The following is an 11,069-nucleotide window of genomic DNA, read 5'->3' on the forward strand; positions in this document are numbered from 1 at the left end:
GCGAGAGAGGAGTGAGCGGAGAAGCTAGGGAGAGGAGAGCGGAGAAGCGGAGATTGAGAGAGGAGAGAGAGAGAGAGAGAGAGTTCAGATCATCTGGGGAATATGAGAGAGAGAGAGAGAGAGAGAGAGAGTTTAGATCATCTGGGGAATATGAGAGAAGAGAGAGAGAGAGAGAGAGAGAGAGAGAGAGAGAGAGTTCAGATCATCTGGGGAAAATGAGAGAGAAAGAGAGAGAGAAAGAGAGAGAGAGAGAGAGAGAGAGAGAGAGAGAGAGAGAGAGAGAGTTCAGATCATCTGGGGAATGAGAGAGAGAGAGAGTTCAGATCATCTGGGGAATGAGAGAGAGAGAGAGTTCAGATCATCTGGGGAATGAGAGAGAGAGAGAGTTCAGATCAGTATATCAAAATATTTGGAAAAGTAAAATGTCTAAATGAATTCCATTAAAAGCTGGATTTCTACCAGCTCTTTCCAGTCATAGTTACAGGAGCTGTATGTCAGCGTGAACCATAGAGATATGTTTCCATGATATTTCTACGGGGATACCTTCGGACTCTCTCCACATCAGGATCCACCCTGACCATCTTCTTCTTGTCCTCTGTAGAGGAGACCAGACTGGTGTCCTCCTGGTTAGCAAATGCCTGGAGGGAGGTGGAAGCAAGAAGGGACATGTTTTTTCCTTGTTCAATTTCCACCTCAGCTCTGTCAGGCCAGAGAGGATCAAGGCTCGTTCATTATTTTTATTTCATTTATTTATTGAACCTTTATTTAACTAGGGCAAGTCAGTTAAGAACGCATTCTTATTTACAATGACGGCCTACCCCGGCAAAACCCAGACGACGCTGGGCTAATTGCCCCTATGGGTCTCCCGATCACGACCGGATGTGATACAGCCTGGATTCAACACACTTCTTACCACTGTTCTGTTCCATTCAGGAAATCACATTTAAATTCACTTGGAATTATGTTTTTTTTAATTAAAACTATTTTTGAAGTGTTTTGTTAGTAGAACTTTCCTGCAGTCAATGACCAAAATCACCCTCTTCTGCCTCATGGGTGGAATGTTATTCATATTTTTCATAATTTCATAATTCATAAAGATATATCTTTTTTTTTAAACAGACAAAAATCCTGTGTTTATTTATATTTTAATCTTCTGTGATGTATATAAAGTGTAATATTGGGATGCAAACTCAAAATGTAATACATTTCAACTCTATATCTTACATGATACAGGTGACTTCTTCTTTAAGCCCATAACCATGTGTGTGAGGTGAATACTTTAGTTTCAAAGTAGATTTGTTTCAGACTACCCAGAATCACTCTGCGTGACCCTGATTTAGCCCCCTGCAGTAAAATGAAGAGAAAACAAGTTTAAGGTTGTTTTCTGTGTATTTGCGTGCTCCAAACTGTAGGTTTGTGTACCTTCCTGGTGAGTCTGAAGTATCCAGTCATAGGAGACATCAGCATCATCTTGAGGACGACGATAGTGGCGTAGGTAGAGAAGGCCAGGAACACCTCGCTGTCGATCATATGAGTTAGTTCTGCCATGTCTGTTCGGTAGAGTCCCGCTAGACAACAGAACAGACAACGTAAACTCAGCGATGACACCGGTTTAGGTTTGATTGAACTTCAAGTGGATTTGAAAAAGGGGTTTTACATTTCAACTTTTAAAAAAAATTCTTCATTAAATAAAAATAAATATACGTAATTGATCATTGATCTAATGGTAATAACACGTTAATAAACCCTATGCATGTAGATATTATTGATTTACGACAGCTCTTGTTTATGTTCTTTTTATTAGGGTGCTATTGCAGAGTTTTGGAGAGCAGCGTTCAATGGCAAAACCCAACACTTATGTTTCTAATCGTTGTAATGTGTGACATGTGTACTGTTTCTGGGGTAGCTTACACACAGATACAATTTACCCAAAAGAAAGGTAGTACTTTCCCCGTGTATACTATGATACATTAAATGTACGCATTGTATTGTTACACAATGTCTCCCATACACATGTTATAAAGTGTTAGCGCATTTACATAGTCTACTCACATTACGCTAAATAGCCTCCTTGTTTTCTTCAGAGAACGATACAAATGTAACTATTGTACCGGCTACGTTTTAAACACATGCTCTACAATAATACCCGCTGATGGCGTTAGCAAAGTTTATTTTGAGTTGAGTAACTAGTTTCATACCTTTTCCAGAAGTTGTTGTTTGAATCTGGCCCAGGGTAAAGTACCAGCCTACTGGACTGTACCGATGTGGGCGGTTTGTTCTGCAGTTTCAGAAAAAAACAGGCGAATATTTGGACTTCCGCCAAGTCTGCGGCTCAACCCAAAAAATGCGCCCACTTCCTCCTATGACTTTATGCTACCGTTCATTGTCTGATTAACACATTTTCATCTATAACATCTATGTATATTCCTTCTACAAAACAAATACCATGAGACATGTCATTCTGGAGAATGTTCGTTTATTTACAGGGAGAAAGCAGAAACAAGGTAAACCAATTAGTGGGATTACAGATATGTCGCCTAGTAAACATATCAGATGATATGTAGATCTAAAAAAATATACAGAATTTAAAAAGATAAAAGAATTCGATCAAGTAAGGTCATATTCATTAAGCCAATTAGCAAAATAGCTCTGGTATTTGTAGCCTACTTCATAGGCCTATTTAAATTCGGTTCAAACAATAGTTTCCCCCCCAGTTTTTAATTCAACTTTAATTCCTAAAACCTGAATTGAATAATTTATAAACATTAGATTATCACATCAGATGCAAAAAAAATGTCTAAGATATAAAATAGGTGTTTGCAGTCAGTCAGACAACCAGACCGACCGGTCTGTAGTGCTGTGTGACAGACCGGTCTGTAGTGCTGTGTGACAGACCGGTCTGTAGTGCTGTGGGCCATACCGGTCTGTAGTGCTGTGTGACAGACCGGTCTGTAGTGCTGTGGGCCATACCGGTCTGTAGTGCTGTGTGACAGACCGGTCTGTAGTGCTGTGTGACAGACCGGTCTGTAGTGCTGTGTGACAGACCGGTCTGTAGTGCTCGGTATTACTGCACTATTGGACCTAGAAACACAAGCATTTTACAGCACACGCGATAACATCTGTAAATCTGTACACACAACCAATAAACTGGTGATGTGATGTGGGTAAAACAGGCAGATACATGCGGTATCAGATACTCAACTACACTTGATTTTAGTTTAGGGCTCCGTTCAATCCGTATCGCCTAAGTTCAGCGCTGTAGCGCACATGAAATGTAAACGTAGTTTCCGAATGAAGCGATATATGCAGCGTTTACCTGGAATGGAGTCTCCGAGGGAACATTACCGTTCAATGTCTATTGCGCTCCAGCACTGAACTTCCGTGAGATAGATTGAATCGAGATCTAAGTTTAGTTTAATTATTTTTGCTCATATTATAATTTTTTTGCACAGATCAAATTTAGTTCTGAGTTAAAAACAAAACGTGCAGGGAATGTCAAGTTAGTCTGCCTGATACAACAGAACCAATAGAATAGTCCCAGAAGTGCAAACTCCAAGTTCATTCAAGCACTGTCAAATGTATTTAACATTATGTAGCGTATTTGATCCAGGTGTGATAAATGTGTGAGTGTCTCCTCAGGGGTAGAGTGTCCCGAGGACTATTTTAGGCCATCTGAAAACTTTGAATCAATCAATCTGATTAATTGATTGATCGCTTCTTCAGAGATGGGTTGTGCTTAGCACCCTGAATGCCATGGAGAAGGTAGCGCCCATGCCAACCATCCAAGTTAGACCTCTGCTGGGCTGGGGCAGGGGGAGGACGTAGGCCACCGTGTGGAAGAGCCTGGAACCAACAAACACCCGGAAGTGGAGCAGAGCAGTGGAGAGGTCTGGCCCCGTCAGGGTATACAGCAGACCAATCACTACGAATGGAATGATGTTCTCCAGGTCGTTCTGGTGGCATCTGGGGAATGAGAGACAGAGTTCAGATCATCTGGGGAATATGAGAGAGAAAGAGAGAGAGAGAAAGAGAGAGAGAGAGAGTTCAGATCATCTGGGGAATGAGAGAGAGAGTTCAGATCATCTGGGGAATGAGAGAGAGAGTTCAGATCATCTGGGGAATGAGAGAGAAAGTTCAGATCATCTGGGGAATGAGAGAGAGAGTTCAGATCATCTGGGGAATGAGAGAGAGTTCAGATTATCTGGGGAATGAGAGAGAGAGTTCAGATTATCTGGGGAATGAGAGAGAGAGTTCAGATCATCTGGGGAATGAGAGAGAGAGTTCAGATCATCTGGGGAATGAGAGACAGAGTTCAGATCATCTGGGGAATGAGAGAGAGTTCAGATCATCTGGGGAATGAGAGAGAGAGTTCAGATCATCTGGGGAATGAGAGAGAGTTCAGATCATCTGGGGAATGAGAGAGAGTTCAGATCATCTGGGGAATGAGAGAGAGAGTTCAGATCATCTGGGGAATGAGAGAGAGAGTTCAGATCATCTGGGGAATGAGAGAGAGAGTTCAGATCATCTGGGGAATGAGAGAGAGAGTTCAGATTATCTGGGGAATGAGAGAGAGAGAGTTCAGATTATCTGGGGAATGAGAGAGAGAGAGAGTTCAGATTATCTGGGGAATATGAGAGAGAGTTCAGATCATCTGGGGAATGAGAGAGAGAGTTCAGATCATCTGGGGAATGAGAGAGAGTTCAGATTATCTGGGGAATGAGAGAGAGAGAGTTCAGATTATCTGGGGAATGAGAGAGAGAGAGTTCAGATTATCTGGGGAATGAGAGAGAGAGTTCAGATCATCTGGGGAATGAGAGAGAGAGTTCAGATTATCTGGGGAATGAGAGAGAGAGTTCAGATTATCTGGGGAATGAGAGAGAGAGTTCAGATCATCTGGGGAATGAGAGAGAGAGAGTTCAGATCATCTGGGGAATGAGAGAGAGAGAGTTCAGATCATCTGGGGAATGAGAGAGAGTTCAGATCATCTGGGGAATGAGAGAGAGAGAGTTCAGATTATCTGGGGAATGAGAGAGAGAGTTCAGATCAGAGAATGTAAGAGCTATACTAGACCAGATATTGTCATGGACGACTCCATCTCTACTCATGGAATCCCAATCCTTTAAAGTTTTAAATATTTGGGAATAGATTTACTTCCTTCTTTAGATAAAACCGCTGGCAGAAACTTTAACACAACGCTCAAATCAATTCAATCCGACCTCTAGATGGAACAACATCCCAGTTGCTATCTATTGTCCAAATCTATATGTTGCAACGGCTGAATTTCTGTAGTTCAATGCTTCCCATGGCTCCTCCTTCTGGCTACTGGGATACAACTCATAGTGAGGTTTAAAAATGTACAGTATATGTCGAGGTAAATTATTAAATATATAATTAATACATTTACAAGGAGGGAAAGACATATGAGGACTATTCGTATCAAACCTTAAAATTGTATTTTACAGGCATAATATGGAGTCTCCTATTGACCTGGAAGAGGTGGTCTCCACTGATATCCCTTAAACAATGTAATATGGTGTCTCCTAGTGCCCTGGAAGAGATGGTCTCCACTGATATCCCTTAAACAATGTAATATGGAGTCTCCTATTGACCTGGAAGAGGTGGTCTCCACTGATATCCCTTAAACAATGTAATATGGTGTCTCCCATTGACCTGGAAGAGGTGGTCTCCAATGATATATCCCTTAAACAATGTAATATGGAGTCTCCTATTGCCTTGGAAGAGGTGGTCTCCACTGATATATCCCTTAAACAATGTAATATGGTGTCTCCCATTGACCTGGAAGAGGTGGTCTCCAATGATATATCCCTTAAACAATGTAATATGGAGCCTCCTAGTGCCCTGGAAGAGGTGGTCTCCACTGTTATCCCTTAAACAATGTAAATTACTCTTTGGTCCTATTACTGCTCACACAATCTATATTTGTTACAAAATGGAAAAATAATGTAACTGGGAATCAAAATCGCCCGTACTCCAATATTTCACAATGATGCCTTCCCACCAAATGTTCCAAAAGTGGAATCCGTACCCATGGCGATATCATGGACAGTAAAGGCTTGAGAACATTCCAGGATGTGAAAGATAAATACACATTACCAGGCAACTCCTTTTTTCCTATATTTACAATTTAGTTCAGCTATGCTGGCCTATGGAGTACCTACCGAACCATGCAACGATTGGATTTATAAATACACGATACACAGATCTGGGATTTATAAATACATGATCTGGGATTTATAAATACACAGATCTGGGATTTATAAATACACAGATCTGGGATTTATAAATACATGATCTGGGATTCATAAATACATGATCTGGGATTCATAAATACACGATCTGGGATTTATAAATACACGATCTGGGATTTATAAATACATGATCTGGGATTTATAAATACATGATCTGGGATTTATAAATACATGATCTGGGATTCATAAATACATGATCTGGGATTCATAAATACACGATCTGGGATTTATAAATACATGATCTGGGATATATAAATACATGATCTGGGATTTATAAATACATGATCTGGGATTTATAAATACATGATCTGGGATTTATAAATACATGATCTGGGATTTATGAATACATGATCTGGGATTCATAAATACACGATCTGGGATTTATAAATACACAATCTGGGATTTATAAATACATGATCTGGGATTTATAAATACATGATCTGGGATTTATAAATACATGATCTGGGATTTATAAATACATGATCTGGGATTTATAAATACATGATCTGGGATTCATAAATACATGATCTGGGATTCATAAATACACGATCTGGGCTCCGTTAAAGGACTGATCTCTTTTGAACAACTTCTGGTAAAATATGACCTTGGCATCCCGTAAGTTATACATGATTCAAATCACAGACTGTATTTAACACCTAAGGAAACATTTTATGATGAAAATGGCCCCAATTCCCATATGTTTACTGTGTCCCCTTAAATCACGTAGACCAGTTCCTTCATATGATGTGGGAGGACCCTTGCAGTTAAACGCTTCCAGGGAAAAGTTAGAAAAATACATTTTGAAGAGAATGAATTTAAATATTCAGTGCTTTGCATCTATTATGTTACTTAACGATGTTAGGTCCTTGAATCTCTCAGTCAATCAGAGAAGATTACTGTTGGCAGGCAGCACTGTTGGATCTAAGGTGGCGACCACCTCACTCATGGTTTCCTGGTGGGAGGATGGATGGGGACTGAGGGGGGGAATGTGTCGGGGATGTCGTTGCATGCATTTATTTGACTGTATTTGAATCAACTCTGAAAAAGAGTTGGTTACAAAAAATAATAGAATAGAACAAAAGTATTTAATAACTGAAGTCTGGGGGGGGCCTCTATAAGTCTAGGGGGGGGCCTCTATAAGTCTAGGGGGGGGCCTCTATAAGTCTAGGGGGGGGCCTCTATAAGTCTAGGGGGGGCCTCTATAAGTCTAGGGGGGGGCCTCTATAAGTCTAGCGGGGGGGCTCTATAAGTATAGGGGGGAGATCTATAAGTTTAGGGGGGGGCTCTATACGTCTAGTAGGGCTGGTTCTATAAGTCCAGGGGGCCTCTATACATTTGGGGTGGGCCTCTATAAGTCTAGGATGGGCCTCTATAAGTCTAGGGTGGTACTCAATAAGTCTAGGGGGGGCTTTATAAGTTTAGGGGGGCCTCTATAAGTCCAGGGGGCCTCTATAAGTCTAGTGGGGCCTCTATACATTTGGGGGGGGGGCTCTATAAGTCTAGGGGGGCCTCTATAAGTCTAGGGGGCCTCTATAAGGGTGGGCCTACCTTCTCACACGTTCCACATCCGGGTCAACTCTCAGCATCCTCTTCTTGTCCTCTGGAGTCTTAGCCATCCCTGTGTCTTCCACGTTGGCAAAACACTGTGGAGGGAGAGACAAGTTTACACCATAGAGTTCACTTACAGGCTCTATAACACCGTGGAGGGAGAGACAAGTTTACACCATAGAGTTCACTTACAGGCTCTATAACACCGTGGAGGGAGATTACCAACATTCCTGTACCTTTCTGGTGAAGCGGAAGTATGCCGTCATAGGAGACATCAGCATCATCTTGAGGACGACGATAGTGGCGTAGGTAGAGAAGGCCAGGAACACCTCGCTGTCTATCCCGGATGGCATTTCCTTCGTCTTGTTATTACTCTGCTATGACCAACAAGAGACACGGTAAACAGCATTGGACTTTTTGCTCTTTATAAAGACAGCCTGAACGGTGAGTACCAATATTTACAGAAGTCATCATGCATACTGAACATGCATTAAATTCCAATGAAACCACCAACATGCTGGGCCCAGACACCCAACACCGTCTGATTCACAGACTGACATATAGCAACGAATATGATAGTATCTATAGTCTGACTGGTGTACAGACTAGCATCTATAAACACAGCTGCTGTATCTGTAGTCTGACTGGTGTACAGACTAGCATCTATAAACACAGCTGCTGTATCTGTAGTCTGACTGGTGTACAGACTAGCATCTATAAACACAGCTACTGTTAAGGGATCTGTAGTCTGACTGGTGTACAGACTAGCATCTATAAACATAGCTGCTGTTATGTTTCACCATGTAGTCTGACTGGTGTACAGACTAGCATCTATAAACACAGCTGCTGTTAAGGGTTCTGTAGTCTGACTGGTGTACAGACTAGCATCTATAAACACAGCTACTGTTAAGGGATCTGTAGTCTGACTGGTGTACAGACTAGCATCTATAAACACGGCTGCTGTTAAGGGATCTGTAGCTTGTTTTTGGTCACAGGTTCAGGAATGGCTGAATAATTGCAACATTTACCTGGAGCTAACTCTGCAGATAGCACTACTGGGTGATCTGATAACTCTGCAGATAGCACTACTGGGTGATCTGATAACTCTGCAGATAGCACTACTGGGTGATCTGATAACTCTGCAGATAGCACTACTGGGTGATCTGATAACCCTGCAGATAGCACTACTGGGTGATCTGATAACTCTGCAGATAGCACTGCTGGGTGATCTGATAACTCTGCAGATAGCACTACTGGGTGATCTGATAACTCTGCAGATAGCACTACTGGGTGATCTGATAACTCTGCAGATAGCACTACTGGGTGATCTGATAACTCTGCAGATAGCACTGCTGGGTGATCTGATAACTCTGCTGATAGCACTACTGGGTGATCTGATAACTCTGCAGATAGCACTACTGGGTGATCTGATAACTCTGCAGATAGCACTACTGGGTGATCTGATAACCCTGCAGATAGCACTACTGGGTGATCTGATAACCCTGCAGATAGCACTACTGGGTGATCTGATAACTCTGCAGATAGCACTACTGGGTGATCTGATAACCCTGCAGATAGCACTACTGGGTGATCTGATAACTGTGCAGATAGCACTACTGGGTGATCTGATAACTCTGCAGATAGCACTACTGGGTGATCTGATAACTCTGCAGATAGCACTACTGGGTGATCTGATAACCCTGCAGATAGCACTACTGGGTGATCTGATAACTCTGCAGATAGCACTACTGGGTGATCTGATAACTCTGCAGATAGCACTACTGGGTGATCTGATAACTCTGCAGATAGCACTACTGGGTGATCTGAAAAGTCATAGTCAATCAATCAATAATATAAATATTATTTTAGCAAAAAAAATGTATCTTTAATTTACAATCTGTAGAAACTATGAGAATAGAAAGGTTCAGAACTTTTGTGAAACATCACAGCACAGTTGAAAAGATATGGCAAATAGAAACCCAATATGGATGGTGTTAAGAGATGGGAGGGGTTGAATGGAGCTGAAGGGTGAGACTAATAACAACAAGATAACAAATGTAAAATATACTGTGTCTGTAAAATGTATATAGGTTCAGAACTGTTGTAAAATAGCACAGTTACAAATAAACATGGTAGTCGTATGTAAAATAGTCTTGTGTTTGAGAAATTGAAATTATTCGTGTTTTTATGTTTTGTATTTCTCGCCCTGCTGTTCCATTGGATGTTGGCTAGGCGTTCCGCCTGTCCTCGACATTAAGTTAAAAATATAAAAATAATCAAAGCAGCCTATTGTTAAGTCCTATAAAATCCATTCAATGCACTATCAATGAGCAACGCACTGCTATGCAGGTTTAGCCTGTCAGTGTCAACAGCAACATTTGAATTAAAACCCCAATCTGTTTGAATGATAGGCTACTACTGCCAGTTCCGTATGTCACTGTGTTCAGTTCACGGCTCTTATCACTATCATAGCAGCGCAGCAGTGGGTTTTACCGTTCAAATGTAACCGTCGCATATGGCGTCAGATAAGTAGCCTAACATGTAGCCAAAGTTCAACAAAATAATTCGCGCGAGGAGTTGGGGCTAAAACAAAACACTTTCTTTTGCTGATGTTACACTAACTGTCTGTTACTGGCGCACAACCCCGTCCTGCACCGGCTGTAGATTTACACACAGAAAAACCCTGGATGAACTTTGATGAGTGTGGAAAAAATGTTTTTTACCAGTCGGGAGTGTAAGTCCTTCTCTCTGTAAATCAGAAGTAGAAGTATATCTGAAGTAGTATATTTCAGAGACCGGAGATCGTTTGACACTGCAAAGGGAGGTGTTGTTGAATTCTGGGACACTTGGACCAAAGCCACATGTGGTGTTGCGTAATTGAGGGCAGGTTGAATTGACACACATTCCACTACCAACGGTAAACATTGTTATTGTTAGGCAACAATTCGTATGGTATATATACATACCCTTACGGAAAAATATTGCAGTCAGAGTGCAGTACAACTGCAGTACACTGTAGTATAACTGTAGTTAGAGTGCAGTACAACTGGAGTACACTGTAGTATAACTGTAGTTAGAGTGCAGTACAACTGGAGTACACTGTAGTATAACTGTAGTTAGAGTGCAGTACAACTGCAGTACACTGTAGTATAACTGTAGTTAGAGTGCAGTACAACTGCAGTTAGAGTGCAGTACAACTGCAGTACACTGTAGTATAACTGTAGTTAGAGTGCAGTATAATTAGAGTATGCT

General features: G+C 41.4%; 2 protein-coding genes across 7 annotated transcripts; both read right to left on the reverse strand.

The window, feature by feature from the left end:
- Positions 1-543: 543 nt before the first annotated feature.
- Positions 544-2,374, reverse strand: mgst1.1 (microsomal glutathione S-transferase 1.1; the record flags this gene model as incomplete). 5 transcript variants are annotated; one of them, XM_029744487.1, is given in 3 exon segments in its annotated part: positions 544-638; positions 1,423-1,550; positions 2,199-2,374. In XM_029744487.1, coding segments are annotated over 2 exon segments (221 nt in total), but the record flags the coding sequence as incomplete, so codon positions are not given.
- Positions 2,375-2,459: 85 nt separating this feature from the next.
- LOC115183157 (microsomal glutathione S-transferase 1) lies at positions 2,460-10,675 on the reverse strand. 2 transcript variants are annotated; one of them, XM_029744482.1, is made up of 4 exons: positions 10,541-10,675; positions 8,054-8,194; positions 7,818-7,912; positions 2,460-3,963 (listed from the first exon to the last, which is right to left on the reverse strand). In XM_029744482.1, exons 2-4 carry the CDS (start codon positions 8,168-8,170, stop codon positions 3,720-3,722), a joined length of 456 nt encoding a protein of 151 aa, XP_029600342.1. In that variant the 5' UTR covers positions 8,171-8,194; positions 10,541-10,675; the 3' UTR covers positions 2,460-3,719. The 2 variants fall into 2 exon arrangements, with proteins under 2 accessions (XP_029600342.1, XP_029600343.1); XM_029744483.1 differs by having other exon boundaries at positions 8,054-8,191; positions 10,541-10,666.
- Positions 10,676-11,069: the final 394 nt, after the last annotated feature.

The sequence above is a fragment of the Salmo trutta genome, unplaced genomic scaffold (genome assembly GCF_901001165.1).
Source record: "Salmo trutta unplaced genomic scaffold, fSalTru1.1, whole genome shotgun sequence".
NCBI lineage: Eukaryota > Metazoa > Chordata > Actinopteri > Salmoniformes > Salmonidae > Salmo > Salmo trutta.